A 20,328-nucleotide genomic window follows, 5' to 3' on the forward strand; every position below is an offset into this window, starting at 1 on the left:
TACCCAAGAGCATGTAATGTAACATTAAATGTGATAGCAAGAAATCTCAAAATTACAATATTTTAACAATCTTAGCCCTTGATGGATGACATATTTGACAAACAAGTTACAAATACCCATTTGTAAAAAGTTATCTTGTCACAAAGAGCATGCAAAAACTACAAGATTAGGTTAATGCTATGGAATAAATTATTACCAATCTGATGCTGGAGAGAACTTGCAACAGCACAATACACGATCTGAATTATCCCACTTCAAGCAATATATTACAATCTAGTGCAATACTCGATGCAAATTATCCCAGGACAAGCAATATTCAAGAGTAATAAAGAAAACATCAACACAAAATCAAATTAACACAATATTCAAGAGTAATAAAGAAAACATCAACACAAAATCAAATTAACACAATATTCAAGAGTAATAAAGAAAATGTTAACACAAAATCAAATCAACACACAATCCTCAACGATTAGATCACACAATCATTGACCAAGAAACCCTTTCACCGAACCAATAAACCATTCCTCACAATGTCTTGTAATAGGGAGGACCAAAAACAATTGATTGACCACCACCAAACAAAAAAACATCGTGACTCACCCAACCTCCCAAGTCTCTACAATGCAACCCAAAAGAAACGTTTTGGTGCCTTAGGCGGCCTGATACACAAAAGGCGGACGAATATGTGCAAAAAGTGGCGAGGATCTCACATAGCGCAATCTCATTCAAAGAGTAGAAAAAGTATAAAGATGTCTGTTAAAAAAAAGTTGTCCAACACCTCTAGCAAAAAGTGGCGGATGAGCTATCTTGGTTAAAAATCAATATACTTTGCCAATCGAGCAATATGATTGGTTGATATACTATTAGTGGCAACGTTTTTTTTTGTGGGAACAATAGTTACATATCCAAGAACAACTTTACATCTGTACATTTTTACATTAGAAGATGATAGGTGGACCTTAATTAGTGGCAGCGTTTTAAACCTTATTTGTGATGTGTGGCCGCCCTTTGTGAAGTAGAGGGCCTCTTCAGGGCAAGCAAAGATAACACACGATTAATTAGCGAATTTAGTACACAAGGTATTTAAAACATTAAAAATTACTTAGTGATTTGTGTCTGTCTCATACAGAAAGAATGCAGGGAGGTAGTCCATCTTCGCCTGCAGGGCCCAGGCTATGGCGGCCTGCAGCACAACGCAACGTGAGGAACTCGTGGTCCTCCATCGCCAGGCACCTCGGAGCGTGGGCTGCTGCATCCAGGAATGGACTCTCTGCAGCCACATCTTTGGTCAATTCCCTTCTTTCGGAGAGGTCGGCATCAAAATTTTTGGCTTAATCCAATATTTCTCTCTTCGATTATGTTGGGTTTTAACACCTTTGATATGTTGAAGAGACCGATGAACTACCATGACTTAAATCCTTTTTTTTTTTGGGACTTAAAAAAAAGCTAAGTTACTTGAATGGGTATTTTTTGGCTCTTCAATTCATCCTTTTGGATTAATTGAATGGGTTTTTGGATTTTGAGGAATTGAATTTCAATTTACACTTTATATATGGACTCAGAAGGATTGCTTCGTCCTTTAAATGCTGTTTATCCCTCTGGAAGCTAGCTTTGTGGGTGGTAAGATACATATCTAAAGAGGAGGGGTTTTTAGCCCTTTCTCATTTAAGTACAGACTAGTCGCTTGGATGAGATGGTCTATATGTGGATATTTTCTAACATTTTTGGAAATAACCCTTTTGTGTTGAAGGTTACTATTCATGCTTTTTATGGATCTTTCCTTCAAAGAAGGATGATCTATTGGACTTATACCTAAACACCTTTCATATCCCCTTTGCAGTATGGTTTCATCAGAGGCAGGTCTATAGTGGACAATATTTTTGCTGTTGCTTTTGTCTTTGAATATGCTCAATTTTCAAGACTGAAAGTGGTCACACTTGAAAAATATGTCGGAAAAGGTTACGATAGGACTCGTGGGTCCCCCCCCCCTTTTTTTTTTTCAACAGACCTTAGGTCTAAGATCTTCCTGTAGTTATTGTTTTTCACCGCCCATAGGTGCCCGCTCATAGGTGATGCTGCCAAGGAAGCACCTTGTGAGGTTTTGAACCCAAGACCTCATGGTCCTAGACAAGCACCTTTATCACTTGAGCTCTCACCTCATTGGCAAGACTCACTGGTCTTTATTCAAGCTATTCGGCTAAAAGTGGGTTTTGGTGACATATTAGTTTTCATGCGTTGTCCATACAAGATTCTTGTAACTTTTGTAATGGATTTTGAGTTTTAATAATGTTGTTTGGTAATCAAGAAGATAGGCTTTTGGGTCTTTCAATTTGCAGGTATGTGGAGTCTATGGATTTTGGAGTGCTGCAGGCAATGAAATGCATACGGGCAAAGGCGCGCAAGAAATTCTTTTGGCAGGGGGTATGTCTGAAATTCCCTACATGGCTATATAAGTGATGGTTAATCTGCATTAACCCTGTAATTTTGAGCCATATTATTGCACTTGACCTTTGCTTTATGTTGCATGCAGGAGGGTTCTTGCATGGAGCTGCTCAGAAGCTACAAAGAGTTGGTAAATCTTGTAATCATACACTTTCTTGTGTTAAGAGAAAATTGTCCAATGATAAGATGTTAAATAAGCCTTGTGGAAGTGGTTTACTTATCAACAACCTAACAAGCAGACCACCAGGAAGGGGGTAATTTTTTCCTATAAAAAGGAAATTCTACCCTCCATTCTTCATATCTTATGCTTGCCTCCCCTATTCTTGAGCATAACGCAAAGATTCAAGAGTTCAAAGCAGCCTGGTGGTCTAAATCAGTAGCAATTTCAAGTAGATGGATGGAATCCACCAGAAGAAGCTTGACAGAAGTAGATAACAACTGACATATGGAAGTAGCAAAAGGCAAAAGTAACTCTTTGACAAGTTCTCGGTTTGGTAGTTGTGAGAGTACAAGTGAGGTATCAAGTGGCATTCAGCCCATTTCTATATTGATTAAGCGAAAATTCTGTAGGGGGATATGGCTGAATCTGGCCGCCTAGGAGATGCACTGTTGGCAGGCCAGCTTCAGCTCAAATCAGTCCACACATTCATACTAATTCGGGGTTTTCACACGACTATAATGCAATTAAACACTTAAAATAAAGGCACTCACTTTATCCACTTAAAACCGTAGGCACACTTAAATACTCGACATCACATTGGGACGCCCTGTCCTTGGAATTTATGTCACATTACCAGGGAGTATTTGTTTGTAAAGCTTTGGGGGGCCTCTTCAGTTCTCACACATGAGGTTATCTATAATTACAACAATGCTCTAAAAGATATCCACATATCATAGATCGCATGTAGACTCATGAAATCCATAGAAGATGTCCACATGGGTTTCTACTAAACTCTCATAGAATCCATAGACCACAGAATCTGTCTTCAAAATCTTCAAATCTCTTAAAGAGCAGTATCAAGGTATGAGTGGCGGCCAAGAGATAGGCAGCCCTGACAGTACAGGTTGTACAACCGGCAACAATAGAAGTACAAGCATCAAATATACGTCGTCAGAGTGTGCAATAGTAGCACCAATGCGTACAACACAAGATGTACGGCTGGTTCCATTAGTTCTACCAGCACAGATGGTTCAGAGATTCATAGAGTACATAAGGTACAAAGGTACAATTGGTACCATTGTCAAGGCACAAGTACACTTGTGTACAGAGGGCAGCCACATCAGCAAGTTCTGTCCACGCCCCACAAGTATCGTCCACGTCAGAGTTGTAGAGACATGTACGTAAATATGGTACGGACAGGTACAATATGAACAGGAGGTTGAGTGGCAGTAGGTGTACAAGTAACATCCGAGCAGCAGTACAAATATGCGTGGTGCAAGTTGTACGGACAACAGATATAGAAGCGGAAGAGAGAATAGCTGCCGGCCATGATACCAATCCTCTTTAAGCGCACACAAAAATTGGGTGACGAATACATATATATATATATATGTATATACATACATACATACATATGTATGTGTTGTTGGGGTAAAGGCGTTATGCCCACCCTTATAGTGTGTACAAGCCCATAAGTTATAGTACATAGTACACTTAGTACTTTTAATGTACTAAGTGCACTATGTGTACTAGTGCAATATACATGTGTGATAGGGGAGTCACACACTCATGCTTTTCATGAGTTGACTTATCCCCACATCTCTCTCTCTCTCTCCCTTGCTTCTCTGTGTATGTCTCCCATGAATGAACTTTAAACCCTAATTCAGGTTTCTCCCCATCAACTGGTATCAGAGCCCTGGAGCAGTCGTACTGGTCGTGCTGAATTCTGGTCGCCTTTCTCTGCCCAGCCAACCAGCGTGGGCTGCCCAACAGCCACGAGGTCTGGCCAAGCTTGGCGCTAGAGGGAGGGCCATCGCTGGTGAGAAGCGTCATCAGCACAGTCGACTACTTAGGCTTGCAGCAAGGGACCTGGACACAAAAGCGTCGACTTCAAGCGTGAGCGAGTGCTGGGCGTAATAGGCGACAGTGGAGAGGCTGGTGTCGTCGATATCAAAGACCCAAATGTATTTGCCACCATTGCTCGTCTTGTTGTAGGCTTTGGCGTAAGCTATGGCCTGCTGTGTGGCACCTTCAGAGTCGTCAAGGTAGGCGGAGCCCGTCATGTAGGCTGGCGCTGGGTGTAGACTGGTGCTAGGCGAGCGAAGAAATTGACGGGCGACAGCCGATGGTGCGCTCAGCAGCAAGCTAACACAAGCGAAGGCAGGCGGACACGCGTAAGACTGTAAGAGCGCTGCGATTCAAATCATAGGCTTTTTCAACACCTACCCGACTAGCGATTCAAAAAAGTCGCCTAGTCGACTTGCTCAAGCCCTACTGGAAAAGCGGCCATCCAACATCAGCTTCAGCACAGCACCCGGCAGCACCAGCCCAGAAGCTAAGCGTAGGCAGCCAGCAGCGTGGGTGTGCAGCACAGCAGGCGCATCTCCATCAACACGTGCTCCCCCCTTTCTCCTGCAACAACTGAATCTCAGCCTGCAAGTCAAGAAAATTACAAGGTATTCTGCTTCAATTTTTTTTGGGATTTGCAATTGAGCAAATACAGTAATCAATTGAGCAGGTACAGGTGCCCAATTGCTCAATTTTTGAGCAAAATTGGCAAAATTGGGTGACATTGGTCACAATCAGGATAAATTTGCAGGAAATTGGTCAAATCAGGATCAATTTGCAGGAAATTGGATGTCGAAATTTGGGGCTTTTGATGTAATTGTGCAATTAAGCACTCATACATGCTGTATGATGTGAAAAATCGCACATTTGGGCAAAATTGCAGCAAATTGCAGTGCAAATCAAGGGGCTTTTGTGCCAATTTGGTTGATTTGCATGCAGGCGATCGCATTTGATGTTGTGGATAATGTGCTGATGCCTTACAAGCACTCAATGTGCCTGTAAATCAAGGGGCTTTCATGTATTTGATGTATATGTGGCCAGGGGGAAGCATCGTGAACACTCTGGATGCCTTCATGTGCGTCAATGTACCATGCATGATCAGAAATTGATCTCAAATCAAGGGGCTTTTCAAGTTTGTATGCTTGTTGAGCTTGGCAAAGCAGCAGGCAAGCCATTTATGCCTTGAATCCTCAAAAATCAGCTTGCAGTCAAGGGGCTTTTGCCCAATTTCTGTTCGGGACTGTTGTATGCAGTGTTCGGGACTGTAAAAGTCTGATTTTCACTCATTTGGACAGCCAGGAGAGCATTTATTGCTATTGTACCTGCTGGTACAGATTTGGCACAGCTTTGTGCAAGTTTTGGCATGGCTGTACACTGTTTTGAGTGACCAAAAGGTTCAATTTCAGCTGCTGAACTTGCCGGTACAGGTTTGGTACATCATTGGTGAGCACTTAGTACTGCTGTACAGTACTTTGGAAGGGCAAAAGAGCACATTTAAGGTGCTGTCCAAAATCTGCAGCAACCAGATTTTGGTGTTTTCATCACATACAGTGGGAGAAAAGTTGCATTCTTGCTTCCGCAGTGGGAGATAAAGCTTGGGAGAACATTTGTGAGCACTTTGTGTGCTTAGGGTGCAGTGTTTGCACATCTTTTGGTGCAGTGTTAGCACATTTGCAGGGAGTCAGGCATTTACAGGTTGCATATTGCTATGGCAACCACAGGTGAGAGCTCTTCATTGCTTCACATCAAGAAGCTTGAAGGCTCTCATAATTATGATATTTGGCAAACCCAGTGCTACAATGTGTTGCTTCAGAAAAAGCAGCACAAGCCTATCAAAGAAAGGGGTGTGATGCCCGCTTCTCTTACAGCTGAAGAGTGGGAAGATATGGATGAGCTGGCAAGATCTACTATCATGTTGTCTGTGTCAGACTCATTACTTTTCAGCATTCGTGAAGAGAAGACAGCTTGGGGAATGTGGCAGAGATTGCAGGACTTGTATGCCCAACAAAGTGCCTCAAGCAAAGTGTATTGGTTGAAGAAACTCATAGGCCTTCAGATGAAGGAAGGGGCTTCTATGACAACCCATCTAAATGAGTTTAATGGTATTGTCAGCCAGGTTATCAATCAAAAGTTGGCAATGGACGATGAGTTCAAAGCCACCTTTTTGTTATGCACTTTGCCAGAGAGTTGGGACACATTCAGGACAGCCACTAGCAATTCGAATGCTATGCTGTCATATGCAGATGTTGAGGGTGCTCTTCTTCAAGAAGAGATGAACAGGAAAAACAACTCTGTTGGAAAGTCAAATGCAATGAATGCACGTGGGAGATCCCAGCAAAGGGGGAAAAGCCAAGAAAGGGGAAGGAGCAAGTCTCGCTCCAAAAAGGATTTGGAATGCCATTATTGTGGCAAGAAGGGACACATCAAAAAGCAATGCTACAAATGGAAAAATGATCAAAAGGAAAAGGGAAAAGGCAAAGACAAAGAGAAGGATAAAGCCAAAGATGTAAAGCCAAAGGGCAAAAGTGGAGTCAAGATCGAAGAAATCAATGTGTCACATGGAGGTGGCAGTGAGGATGAGGTCCTCTTTACTTCTTCACTTGATGCCCATTCACTTCTTACAGGTGGTCATGGTATGCACTCATGGATCATTGATTCAGGTGCCTCCTTTCATGTCACAGGTTGCAGAGACTTGTTTGTCAGGTATACTGCTGGCAATGAAGGAGTGGTTTATTTGGGTGATAACCATGCATGCAAAATTCTTGGCAGAGGTGATGTGAGGCTTGTATTTTCAGATGGCTCACAGCTTATGCTCCATGATGTCAGGCATGTGCCTGAGATCAAGAAGAATCTGCTTTCTACTGGACAGCTTGATGATGCTGATTATGTTACCACATTTGGTAGTGGAAAGTGGAAAATTAGTAAGGGCTCACTGGTTGTTGCCAGAGGCTCTAAGGTGGACACTCTTTACTTCATGCATGCAGGTGTTTGTCACCATGCTAATGTAAATGCAACCGAGCTGCCGGAAATTTCTATGTGGCATAGCCGGTTGGGACACATGAGTGTCAAGGGAATGGAGCAATTGTCTCGTTTGGGTTACTTGCCTTCTCTAAAGTTTTCAAGTTTTCAATTTTGTGAGCATTGTATATATGGTAGGCAACTACAGTGCCCCCACAAGAAAGCTCTTGGACAGAAAGATGCTCAGTTAGAGCTTGTGCATACAGATGTATGTGAGATGCCTCAGCTTTCTTTGGGAGGGGCAAAATATTTTGTGTCTTTTATTGATGATGCCACACGCAAGGTGTGGGTTTATCCTCTTCGTTTGAAGAGTGATACTTTCTCAGTGTTTCAGAAGTTTGTTGCTCTTGTTGAGAATCAAACTGGCAAAACACTGAAGGCTTTGCGTTCCGACAATGGTGGAGAGTACATGTCCAAACAGTTTCAGGACTTTTGTGATGCTAAAGGCATCAAGAGGGAGCTCTCTACTCCTTATGATCCTCCACAAAACGGGACAGCAGAGAGGATGAACAGGACCATACAGGAGAAGGTCCGTTCTATGTTGTCACATGCTGCATTACCTCATGGTTTTTGGGCTGAAGCTGTTATGACAGCCGTTCACCTTATAAACAGGTCACCTAACACGAGGCTTGGTGGGAAAGTGCCAGAAGAAGTATGGACAGGGAAGCCTCCGTCATACAAGCACTTGAGAGTGTTTGGTTGCGTTGCGTACGTGCACATACGCAGGGAAATGCGCACCAAACTTGATCCTAAGTCTCACAAATGCATATTCCTAGGATATGGTGACAGAGGTGAAATGGGGTATAGACTTTGGGATCCCATGAATAGAAAGATCATACGTAGCAATGATGTCATTTTTGATGAAACATGCATGTATAAGGAGCCTGCAAGGCAACAGGAGCCTGGCAGAGTCATCTTTGATGATGATGGACATCATGGACAACAACAAAGGGCTGTAAATCAGCCATTACAGCAGGAAAACCAGCCCTTAAATGGTGCTGAAAATGGTCCAAATGGACAGCCAGAGATGGCAGAAGATATCCCTATGGATATACCACAGTTGGAGGAGATACCGGGCATGATATTTCAGCCTTATGGCATGGAACAGGAGCCACCAATGGGTGATATGCAGGCTGGACAGCAACCTGCAAATGATGGTCATTGGGTACGGAGGTCCACAAGACCCTCCAGAGCCCCTGACAGGTTTGTTCCAGGGGTTGACTACTTGATGCTCACTGACTGTGGGGAGCCCTCATGTTATAAAGAGGCTTTACAGAGGGCAGACAAGGCTCTATGGGAGCGTGCCATGAAGTCAGAGATGGATTCTCTGCATAAAAATGGAACTTGGAAGTTGGTGCCTTTGCCTGCAGGCAAGAAGGTTTTGCCATGCAAGTGGGTATACAGGCTCAAAGTTGCACCAGATGCAAAGCCAAGATACAAAGCCAGGTTAGTGGCTAAGGGCTTTAAGCAGGAATATGGTGTGGACTTTGAGGAGATCTTCTCTCCAGTCAAAATGACCACACTTAGAGCTGTGGTCAAAATGACCACACTTAGAGCTGTGTTGGCTTTGGTTGCGCATGATGATCTGGACTTGATTCAGATGGATGTGAAGACTGCTTTTCTTCACGGTGATCTCCATGAGGAGATATATATGCAGCAGCCAGAGGGTTATGCAATAAGTGGGAAGGAAAAGCTTGTATGCAAGCTGAAAAAGAGTCTTTATGGGCTCAAACAGGCACCAAGAGAATGGTATCATAAATTTGATACATTCATGAAATCTCAGAAATTCAGGAGAAGTGACATAGATCACTGCTTGTACACCAAGAAAGCTTTGGATGGCAGTCTATTGATCCTCATCTTGTATGTTGATGATATGTTGATTGCCGGGAAATCTCGTAAAGAGATGGATGCCTTGAAGAAGAGGCTGCATGAGACCTTTGATATGAAGGATCTGGGTGATGCAAATCACATCTTGGGTATGCGGATACTTCGGGACAGAAATCAGCATGTGTTGTATTTGTCTCAGAAGGAATACATTGGCAAAGTCTTGCAGAGGTTCAATATGGACGGGGGGAAGAAAGCTAGTACTCCTTTGCCTCCATATGTGAAACTCAGTGCTATGGACAGCCCACAGTCAGATAGAGACAGGGCTGATATGGCCAAGATTCCGTATGCTTCAGCTTGTGGCAGTTTCATGTATGCCATGGTTGCTACTAGGCCGGACATTGCATTTGCAGTGGGAGTGGTTTCTAGATACATGGCCAACCCTGGCAAGAAGCATTGGGAAGCAGTGAAAGGTGTCATGAGATACCTGAAGGGCACACAGGATTTGTGCATTTGCTTTGGCAAACAGGATGCATTAGTGCATGGTTACACGGATTCGGATTATGCCGGTCATCCAGATAACCGGAAGTCTACTACCGGTTATGTATTTACATTCACAGGAGGTGCTGTGTCATGGATATCCAGGATGCAGAAGTGCACAGCCTTATCTACTACAGAGGCCGAGTATATTGCAGCCACAGAGGCTTGCAAGGAGGCATTATGGCTATCTCGGTTAGTGGTTGACTTGGGCTATACAAGGGATATTCCATTGTTGCATTGTGATAGTCAGAGTGCCATCCAGTTGGCAAAGAACCCTGTCTTTCATGCAAAGACGAAGCATGTGGATGTGAAGTATCACTTCATCAGAGAGGTGATAGAGAACAAGCAAATTCAGCTTGTTAAGATTCATACGGATGACAACCCGGCTGATCTGTTGACGAAGAGTTTGCCTCCGGAGCGGTTTGCTCATTGCAGACACTTGATGGGCATTGGATGAGGCCATTTTCAGCCTTGATATGGCCTTGTATATTATCATGTACATGCTGATTTTTTCTTTTCCTTTACTTAAGGGCACTTTGCCTTTAAGTGGGAGGTTGTTGGGGTAAAGGCGTTATGCCCACCCTTATAGTGTGTACAAGCCCATAAGTTATAGTACATAGTACACTTAGTACTTTTAATGTACTAAGTGCACTATGTGTACTAGTGCAATATACATGTGTGATAGGGGAGTCACACACTCATGCTTTTCATGAGTTGACTTATCCCCACATCTCTCTCTCTCTCTCCCTTGCTTCTCTGTGTATGTCTCCCATGAATGAACTTTAAACCCTAATTCAGGTTTCTCCCCATCATGTGTGTATGTATGTATGTATGTACGTATGATATTATATGTATGTATGTATGTATATGATATTATATGTATGTATGTATGTATGTATGTATGTATGTATGTATATATATATATATATATATATATATATATATATTCTACTCTTCTCCACGCTTTTGTTTTCGTTGCTTTTCTTTGTCCCAAATGTACAAGGCTAAGGTCCAAATCCATAATGTGTGTGATGTCCAATATTTCCCTAGTGCCTCAAATAATAATGAGTGTTAAGCCTTTTATTCACGAGCCAATCTCATGAATTTCGAAAATGGTGACATAACCCCTCTTCAAAACCATTGTCCTCATTTGTAAGAGGAATCATAAATCCAGAACTTCTTGTATAATCTAGAGATTCAAGACCATCAAGTCTTGCATGATTCAAGAGCCCTAAAAAACACTGGATAGAGGATTGATCACACTCAAAGTGACTAGAGCAACATCATATGTCCAAGAATAGTTTTTTCTAGAAAGTAAGTCTAGGAGTGCATAAAACTAATCCGTAAACCTATACACAGCATAATAGATAGTACAATGGTCAGGCTGAGACAAACCAATATATATATATACCTAGATGAATCCAAGAACATGCCCAAATTCACCTTATAAGAAAGTGCAATTTCTAACCTCATGGTAGTCATCCACAAGACAAAAAACCATCAACTCCATCATGCATAGTATGGACTAGATACTACGACATCCCCACTAATGTCATCAGTGCCCAATAGTGGGTGTAGAACTTGGTATCAATATATACTCCCATACACACCCCCCACGCACACACACATACACATAAGAGCATATATCCATACAAAAGGTTTGTGTATTGAGTTTCTGTCAAAGCTTCGGAGATACAGGGCAGACTCAACCATAATGAAGCCTAACACTAAGGATTATAACAAATAGAAAGAATTATTACAACAAAAAGGTAGTTGATAGGACATATGCACCACAAAAGATAGAAAGAATTAACACAATATCAACTGCCTCATCAGGAAGCTCCCGTCCAATCTGGTGTCCATCAACCAAATCAATGAACCATTCTGCTTCCGAGTAAGCCAAGTCCTGGAAACTTGCTGAAGATCACGCAAGGCCTTCTGAAACCTGTTGACCACTCCCTCTGAATCCGGAACCACAAAGCCTGGAGAATCCACCTCCTTTTGCAAGTAATCAACTGCCACCTGCCTGGCTTTCCAAGAGGTCCCCGTGGAAAGAACATCCTCATCTACAAGAGTTTCTTTGTCCCGAATACTACGAGACATCAGAGCATAAGTGACCTGTTCAGTTTCCTCTGACTGATGAACACAAGAACCACCAACATCAGTACTGGAAAGTTCCTGCCAACTGCTGCCATCAACTGGCAAGCTATCCACCATCTGGTCCCGGAAAGCCTGCATTTGCAGCGTATCCACACTTAAGTGGCCATTACCAGACTGCCACTCATCACAAACCTGAGGACCTAAACTCCATTCTCCACTCCGCCTTCCCAAACCACCTGGCCTGTTGCTTTGTCCCGGAGAGCAACAAAATGCTCATCAAACTCCACCCGTACGCCAGTCTTGCAAACCTAATGCACTGACAACAGATGAAAACCAAGTGACAAAACATACAACACCTGGGAGGAATGCTTCCCCCCTCTGCCATTTGGGAACTATCTCCAACTTGCCCTCACTGTGAACTGGGATAGGGCAGTAAGAATGTGACCAGAATACCTGCAGAGATCCTATAAATCTGAATGGGAAGGAGTCATGTGCCTGGAAGCACCACTGTCCAGAATCCACTCCCGAGTATCCGTTGCGGAGAATCCTCCAACCCCCTCCCTGCCTGAAGAAAATGAAACATCGGTGTCCATCACCTCCAGGTGCACAAAAGCTGGAGTCTTCATGATTGCTGTTGAGGAATCTTCACACTTCTCGGTCTTTCGCTTGGGACACTGCCTCCAATAGTGGCCTTTCTCGCCACAATCATCACAGGTCCTCTCTGCCTTTAGTTTCTTGCGATCAGCGACGACGGACTTCTTCTCAGAAGATTTCTCCGATGAAGCCTTCCCTTTGCCCGTGTTACAGCCTTTCGACCGTTGGCCAGTTAAGGCCTCCGAACCTCCACCCTGAGGAGGGTTCGTGAATCATTCCTCCTGGTCCAAGACCATGGGCACAAGCTCCTCCCACGTGATGGTGCTGAGCTTGCCCCACTGGTAATCAAAGACGAGTAAAATGCTGAGTACTGAGAGGGCAAATGCGACAGCAACGTTATGGCCATGTCCTCTGACGATATCTCCTTCCCAGCCTGAAGAACTTCCTGCTGGAGAGCCTGCAGCTCGTTAATATGCTCCCGCATCGTCAACGACTCTGCAAGGCTCATAACCCGCATCTGTACTTCCAAGGAAATCCTCTTCATGGGCGATACCTTGTTGTAAAGAGAAGCCAAATGCTGCCATATACCTCTGGCCAGCGTCATATGCTTTATATGATTGATTACTTGCGGTGTGCAGTTGAGGAGGATAAACGAACGGACCCTGGCGTTGACACGATCCCACATCTGTGCCTGTGCCTCCCGGTCCTTTTGGATCGACGGTAACTCCCCTTCCTCTACTTCCGGCCGTGGAACCCCAACAACGATGATATCAGCAAGGTCGTAAGACTCCAGAACAGATTCCATCATAACCTTCCATATGCCATAGTTGTTCCCGTCCAACTGACGGTCCACCGGGAACGTGGGGAGTGTGGGGATCTTCACATGCCTCTCGGCCATCTCTAACAGATCTGCCATTGCCGGGATGTACTCTGAAAAAAAAGGTGGGTGGGTGGGAACAAAGAAGAACTTACACCTGCAAGTGGCTGTCCAGCAAATCAGCCCGTCGTCTTCTTGCTTCTCCTCTTCCCAAACAGTCCCGTACAGTCCACCAATCAGTAACACAACAGTCCCCCTCTTGCTCACACAAATCCCAAGAACTATCAAGAGCCTAGGGCTTTGATACCATGTCAGAATGCGCAGTGGAGATGATGACCAAATTTAGGAACACGAGCAAACGCAATGCAGAAAAACAGCACAAGAGAGAGAGAGAGATAGAGGCGTGTAACTCTGCTCTATATACACACAGAAGATCCCGAATATGATACAAATGTGACAAGGGACAGGGGGGCCTTTTTATATGGCCCCCAAAGTGCAGTCGGCTTGTTTCAGAGGCAGCTGACTGGCACTAGACCTCCGCGACCAGCCAAAAAACAGTCGGCCAGCTGCAGGGGTGTCGGCCAGCTCATGTGGGAGGTCGTGAACCTGAAGCAACACAATCAGCCAGCACCAGCATGTACAAATGCAGTCGGCCAGCATCAAAGGTCCTCCTTCCACCACAGGGCTGCCACCCAAGCCACAGAAAAATAGGGAAAATTGGGGGAAAAATACGGAGAGTGGGGAAAAATGAGAAAACACCTACAAGGGCGGGCACACCCACAACAAAGGCCCTAGTGTCTATAGAAAGACAGGAGATGACTTCTAACAGGAGTAACTGTCTGCGTTTGGATTTTGGAAATAGCGTCATTGTGGAGAGCATGCCATCCCTCTCATCCCCACTATGAGGCGAGGTCTAGTCCTCCTCATGGGGGGGATTTTGATCGTGGATGGTTTATGTTGGTACTCTTGCTGGAATTCAACTCCGCAATGCACATGTGCAAACAACATGAAAGCTTCTTTTTGCAAGAGAATTTTTTTAATTCTCCAAACTCGGTTGTTTAGCCTTAGCTCTAACACCAATGTCAATGTCAATGTCAAGTAAGCCTTGCGGAATTGATTTGTTTTTTAGCAAATAATGCAATGAATCAATTAAACAACGGGATGGAACGCAAAATCACTTGCATACATGAGACGAACCCCCCCCCCCCCCCCAAAAAAAAAACTTGCGGAGTATCTGCTTACTGTTTTAGGATTGAATTTAAAGGCTGAATGCCATTTGATACCTAACTTGTGCTCTCACAATTAGCAAACAGGGAACTTGTTTAAGAGTTCCGTCAAGATCCGTCCGGTGACTTCCACCTGATTCTCTTAAGCTACTTTCATCGGGTTCCATCGGTCTACTTTGGAAGGAATCCTACAGATTTTTTCCCACTGGGCTGATCTGTCCTCTTTGGTGATTGCATTTTGCATAAGAACAGGGGAGGCAAGAAAATGGGGGGCAGAACTGCCTTTTTATACAGAAAAATTACCCCCTCCCTATCAGTCAGCTTGTTAGCCCGCTAATTACCCCCTCCCTATCAGTCAGCTTGTTAGCCCGCTAATTGATGGGCCAAAGGGTGAAAATGGCCTTTTTTTAGCCCCGAGGGCTTCATTGTGGCCTTTGAAAGTCTCTGCAAATGTGAGGCATTGCCTGATGGGTGGGGGTTCTTCTAGTCTTCATTCGATCTTTCCTTTGGTTCTTCCGATCTTGTCTTGCAAATCATTTTCTGCACACATTCCCACACAGAGCATAGAGCATCCCACTTCTAGCTGTCTTCTAGAGTCCCAGGCTTGTTCGTCTCCATATAACCAGTTGTCTGCAGGTGGCCTTCTCCCGTCATTGGCATGCACCTGCAACTACCATGTGCGTGCAAACACCAACTTACTGTCAGTCACTCAGTCAACCACGTCCCTTTGTGAGGGCTCACAAAGGTCTGCTAAACCCTAAGTCTCTTAGACTACCTTGGTCCTGTCCTTAGTCATCTTGGCACATGCAACTGAGGATTGATGCTTGTGACATTAGAACTTCAGGCTGTGAGGTTTTTGCTTCTTGGTGGCAGCACACCTACATATGCTTGCATGTGCAGTCATATGCCTCTATGAGCTTCATTAACATGATCTTTGCTCACTTTTCTACAGGTGAATATTCTCGTTTTAAGTAGGTAAAATTGTGGTTTGCATGATTGTTTTCCAGCTGGAGAATCTTTCAATGATGTTAAGAGCGAAAGGATCAATGAGGACTTACTTGAAAGGCCCAATTAGCAGCCCTCTTGTCGAGTTTTCTGATCGACAACAGCTGAGTGAGGACATGGGAGATGGAGATGGGCTGGCAGTGTTTTCAGCTCTCTCACTTTCTACACATGGTAGAACTCTCTCTCTCTCTCTCTCTCTCTCTCTCTCTCTCTCCCCCCACATGTTCATGTACTGGTAATTAGTTTTTTCTCTATTTGTTGTCAGTTTTCTGATGGATCAGCATTTTCATGCTACTCTTTGGTCTCATAGACCCTTTGGGTCGATCTACTTAGCGGCCTAGATGCCAACGACCCAGAGGATCATGACCCTCCATCCAGAACTGACAAATACAGATACAGGAGGCTCTTCGACGCCATGACATGCTTCCATACAGAGGCCTTATATTCTTTTGGCCATCAGGTTGGTATTGGCTGAGGCGGGCATCACCATTAGTTGATAATGGCTGGTTTACCTAATATTGTTTTTCATTTTCTTTGAGTTACTTTTTCCGTGGCTCAGTATACCCATTGTATCACTGACGGTCTCATAGACCCTCAAGGTCTTTTGTAGACATTAATATTACTTTCCTTCTTTCTCTTATTTACTCTTTGTATAGATACGTACTTGCATGATTGGGTCTCATAGGTGGTGTTCGGCCTCAAAATATGACAATATAATCTCTCTCGTGTCTCACCACGACCCACTGGAGTCATTGTGGGCAACGCCCACCAGCTACAACAGACTCAACGTGCACGGGCCCTAGGTGCACGGCAGCTCTCCACGATAGCAGCTCCAAATTGGGGAGATTCCCGAACGATATATAGATACTCCCCCATTGAGTGTGTTCTTGGTGAGTCTCTCAGCAATGTGAGAAATCTGTGCTACTGCTGTAAATCTGAAAACAGAGAATAAAACAGCATATGTATGTAGACAATAGACTGCAAATGATCAAGAACCTGAATATCAATGAAGGTGCAGCACGAGGGAGGCCTGTGAGTGTTGGTATGTACAAGTCAAGGCTGAAATCAGAGATGAAATGATGTGGGAATGAGGCACCTATTTATATAGGTCTTCATGAGCTGATCGGCTAGGTCCTACAGGCCGACCTGGACAAGAGTCCATAAAATAAGGTAAAAATTATAAAATGCTCCTAAAACTGGTGCAAAAAGTAGCAGATAAATATGCAGTGTAGGGCCTCATAAATGGGCCAGATACAAGCATGCAGGCAGTCCATGTGGGGATGAACCATATTTCCAACACCTCCTCTTCAGCACTAGATGGGCGGACCAATGCCGGCACGTTGAAGTAAGACCTCCAAGAAGCACGAGGGAGCGGTTTGGTGACGAGGTCTGCAAGGTTGTCCTTGGTAGAACAATACACCAAGCGAAGAAGGCCAAGTTCGATCCAGTCTCGAACAAAATGATAATGCACTTCGATATGTTTTGATTGACCACGAATCACCGGGTTCACTGCCAAAGCACTAGCGCTCTGGGAGTCTGAGAAAATTGTGACAGGAGAATCTTGTGCACAACATAAATGTTCTAGAATCTGATGAATCCACAAAGCTTTACTCGGGGAGAGAAGAAAGGAGTTATAATCAGCCTCAGTAGATGATGTAGCAGTAGTCCTTAGTTTCTGAGACTTCCAAAAAACCATTCCAGATCCAAGCAAAAAACAATATCCAGAAGTAGACACTATATCCTTTCTCCGCAATCCGAAAAACTGAGAGGAGTTGCTGGAGAGCTTGGAAACATGAAGCACATCCCGGATGGTAAAAGGATGGCCTGGGGAAGAGTTAAGTCGCACATTACCAACCGAAGACGCCTCCAAGTTGGAAGTATCACCAATGGGCACCATCGAAGAGTTGGAACGAATGTCATGAAGAATGGTCCTGTTAGGAGTCATGTGAGTAGTACACTCACTATCAACCACCCAATCCATAAGACGTGAGGTGGAAGGAACAGGAGAGTCAGAGGGAGGCTCCTTAATACCGATGAAGACAGTTCCCTTGGTGAAAGAGGATTTTTGAGTTTGGTTTGGTTGGTTAATGAAGATGTTTGATTGGGTGGTTTCTTAGCAGAACCACCTTCTCTCTTCTTCTTACGACAATCAGGCTGAATGTGACCTTTGAGACCACAATAATGACAAGTAAGCTCTTTATGAGAGGGATTGTCGGCAGGCTTTTGGTCACCTTTGTTGCTCGTGGAAACCTTGAATTGCCATTTGCTTTTGCCCTTGGCTTGAAGAAGGGTCTCAGAAGTACCTTGGCTGGTCTTCTTTCTCATGGCCCTATCCTGAAGCATGCCAACAATGGTATCTAGATTAGGAGTAGAAGGAAAAAGTGATATAGTATCACAAAAAGCAGAGAAAGTCCCGGGCATTTTGGCGAGGAGTCGATTGACAAAGTCCTCATCGGTAGCTTTGCTCCCCAAAGAGGCCAATTGCTTCTGAATGGTTGAATCCATGATGTTAACAGTATCAGCGATCTTCAGGTTGGAGAGCTGATTCTCCAAGGCTACCTTTTGTGCAGAGTTCTCACGGTGATATCTTCATTGAATGGTATCCCCCAATTCTTCTGTAGTTTCCTCATCATTGTTGTCAAATTGACAAGCAAAAGAGGGTTTTATGTCGAAGAAGATAAAGGCATGAGCCCTTGCATCTTTGTCAGCCGAGGCATCAATCTTAGCTTGAGGAGAAGTACCATTAGGAGAGGCATTAGTACCAAAAATAATACCCCATAGCCAATGATATCGAAGGAGAGTCTTCATCTGTAGTGCCCAATCAAGATAATTGGTTTTGTCTAAGATGGATTCCTTGGGAAGTTGAGGAATGTATGAAGAGATGATAGTTGGTGTAGAAGCCATGGAATCCTCCTCTTGAATTTACAGTGGAAAGGTTGCAAGTAGGTACCCGGGGGTTGCCCACTCCTCCCTAGATGCTAGGTGAGGTGAAAGAAAGATGTAGAATTGTACTCCTATTGGAGATCAAGGCGCACGGGTGAAGACGGGAGCCGACCCGATGTGTGATGAAGTGAGGGAGGGAGAGGCTAATGGAGCAAGTGCACGGTGCTACGACTAGTCCAAGGTAGAGACTGAATACAAATTGGGAGAGGAGAGGAGACAGAGGGCTCGGAAAAAAACGCAGCAAGGAAGGTGCTGCTGTGGGAGAAATGCAGTAGAAAAATGCTGATTTGTATGATGAAGTAGATCTCCAAAACTCGGCCGCCAAGGGACAATACAAATTGGGAGAGGAGAGGGAGGGCTGGGGGAAAAAATGCAGCAAGGTGCTGCTGTGGGGGAGACACAGCAGAAAAACGCTGATTTGTGCGATGAAGTAGATCTCCAAAAACGCAGCTGCCAAGGGACAGAATACAAATTGGGAGAGGAGAGGGAGGGCTGGGAAAAAACACAGCAAGGTGCTGTTGTGCAGTGTGGGAGAAACGCAAAAGAAAAATGCTGATTCGTGCGATGAAGTATATCTCCAAAACACAGCTGCCAAGGGAGCAGAGGAGAAAACTAATGCAGGCTGAAAACTCTTCTTGCTGATTTGTGGAAGCACAATATCTCTGATACCATGTGAGAATATGTGAATATTAAGCGGAAGCAAATAGAGATCACAAAAGAGAGAATAGACAGCCAAGAGAGATCCAACACTTGAGCTAGAAAATGAAAGTATTGAATTAATAAATGAAGGTACAATGGCCATGCTTATATACATCTCATGTAGAGTAGTCAGCTAGTAGCACTGGAGGACAAATGTGCACGACAGATAAAAATGCCTAAAATAGCCTAAGAAATATGGGAAAATTTCCTAAAAGTATTAAATAAATATCTGGATAAAAAGGGGATAAATTAGAGTAAAAGAGAGCTAGAGATGACATGTCCAACAGGCGCTCCTACTAGCCTACATGTTCAATAGAGCGCTTTGTGAAGGATTTCCATGCTCTTGGTCTGCTAACACCATCATCCCCAGCCTCAAAGTGGCGATCCACTTGATCCTAATAATTGTAGTAGATCTTGATTGGCCACACATTGGCCAAACCCTATGGATCGGTGCCAGAGGCCGAGCTTAGTTCATCGGCAGAGAGATAGGGATGCAAAGCCTCAAAACAACTAGGCTTTCGGAGGAGCCACTCTACCCATGACCACATCTTCACCCTTTGTGCCATCATTGAGGAGGATAGATCACGACATTAGAGGATTTATTGCCGCTTTGTGGATTTTCGCAAGGCTTTTGATACTGCACCCCGAGCCTGCCTCCTACAGCGTCTATAGAGGAGATATGAGTCCCATTTGACATGGTTTGGAATATCCTCGCCCTCTATGACTCCGTTGTCGGACGAGTGAGGGCCCTAGGAGGTACATCACAAGAGATTTCCAGCACTATTGGGGGGGAACAGGGCTGCCCTCTATCACCCACTCTTTTTTGCCTCTACGTTGATGAGGTCTCGAGCTTTATTAACAAATTAGGCGGGGCTGATCTCACATTGGTAGGCATATTGATCCCCCTACTACTTTATGCAGATGACATCGTCCTCCTTTTAGATTCAGCCGCAGGGGCTTCATAGATATTTGGATACCTTACAGGATTTTTGCACTCAGCGGGATCTCACTGTTAACCTTGGTAAAACTAAGGTAATTGTCTTCGATACCTGCCGCCCTTTCACATCTAGATTGAGATTCACATACAGAGGGGATTTTGTGAGAGATTC

General features: G+C 44.2%; 1 protein-coding gene across 2 annotated transcripts in view; it reads left to right on the top strand.

The window, feature by feature from the left end:
* The first annotated feature begins 1,015 nt into the window (after positions 1-1,015).
* The window catches only part of LOC147630312 (uncharacterized), a 44,980-nt gene continuing 25,667 nt past the window's right edge, over positions 1,016-20,328 (top strand). For both annotated transcript variants that reach the window (XM_086810151.1, XM_086810152.1), the window contains exons 1-4: positions 1,016-1,313; positions 2,340-2,424; positions 2,534-2,575; positions 15,580-15,748. In XM_086810151.1, the coding sequence (XP_086666277.1) occupies positions 1,138-1,313; positions 2,340-2,424; positions 2,534-2,575; positions 15,580-15,748 (472 nt within the window). In that variant the 5' untranslated portion in view covers positions 1,016-1,137. The remainder of the gene's footprint in view (positions 1,314-2,339; positions 2,425-2,533; positions 2,576-15,579; positions 15,749-20,328) is intronic.

This window comes from Cibotium barometz, chromosome 16 (assembly GCF_041138505.1).
Source record: "Cibotium barometz isolate CiBa-2024 chromosome 16, ASM4113850v1, whole genome shotgun sequence".
Classification (NCBI taxonomy): Eukaryota; Viridiplantae; Streptophyta; class Polypodiopsida; order Cyatheales; family Cibotiaceae; genus Cibotium; species Cibotium barometz.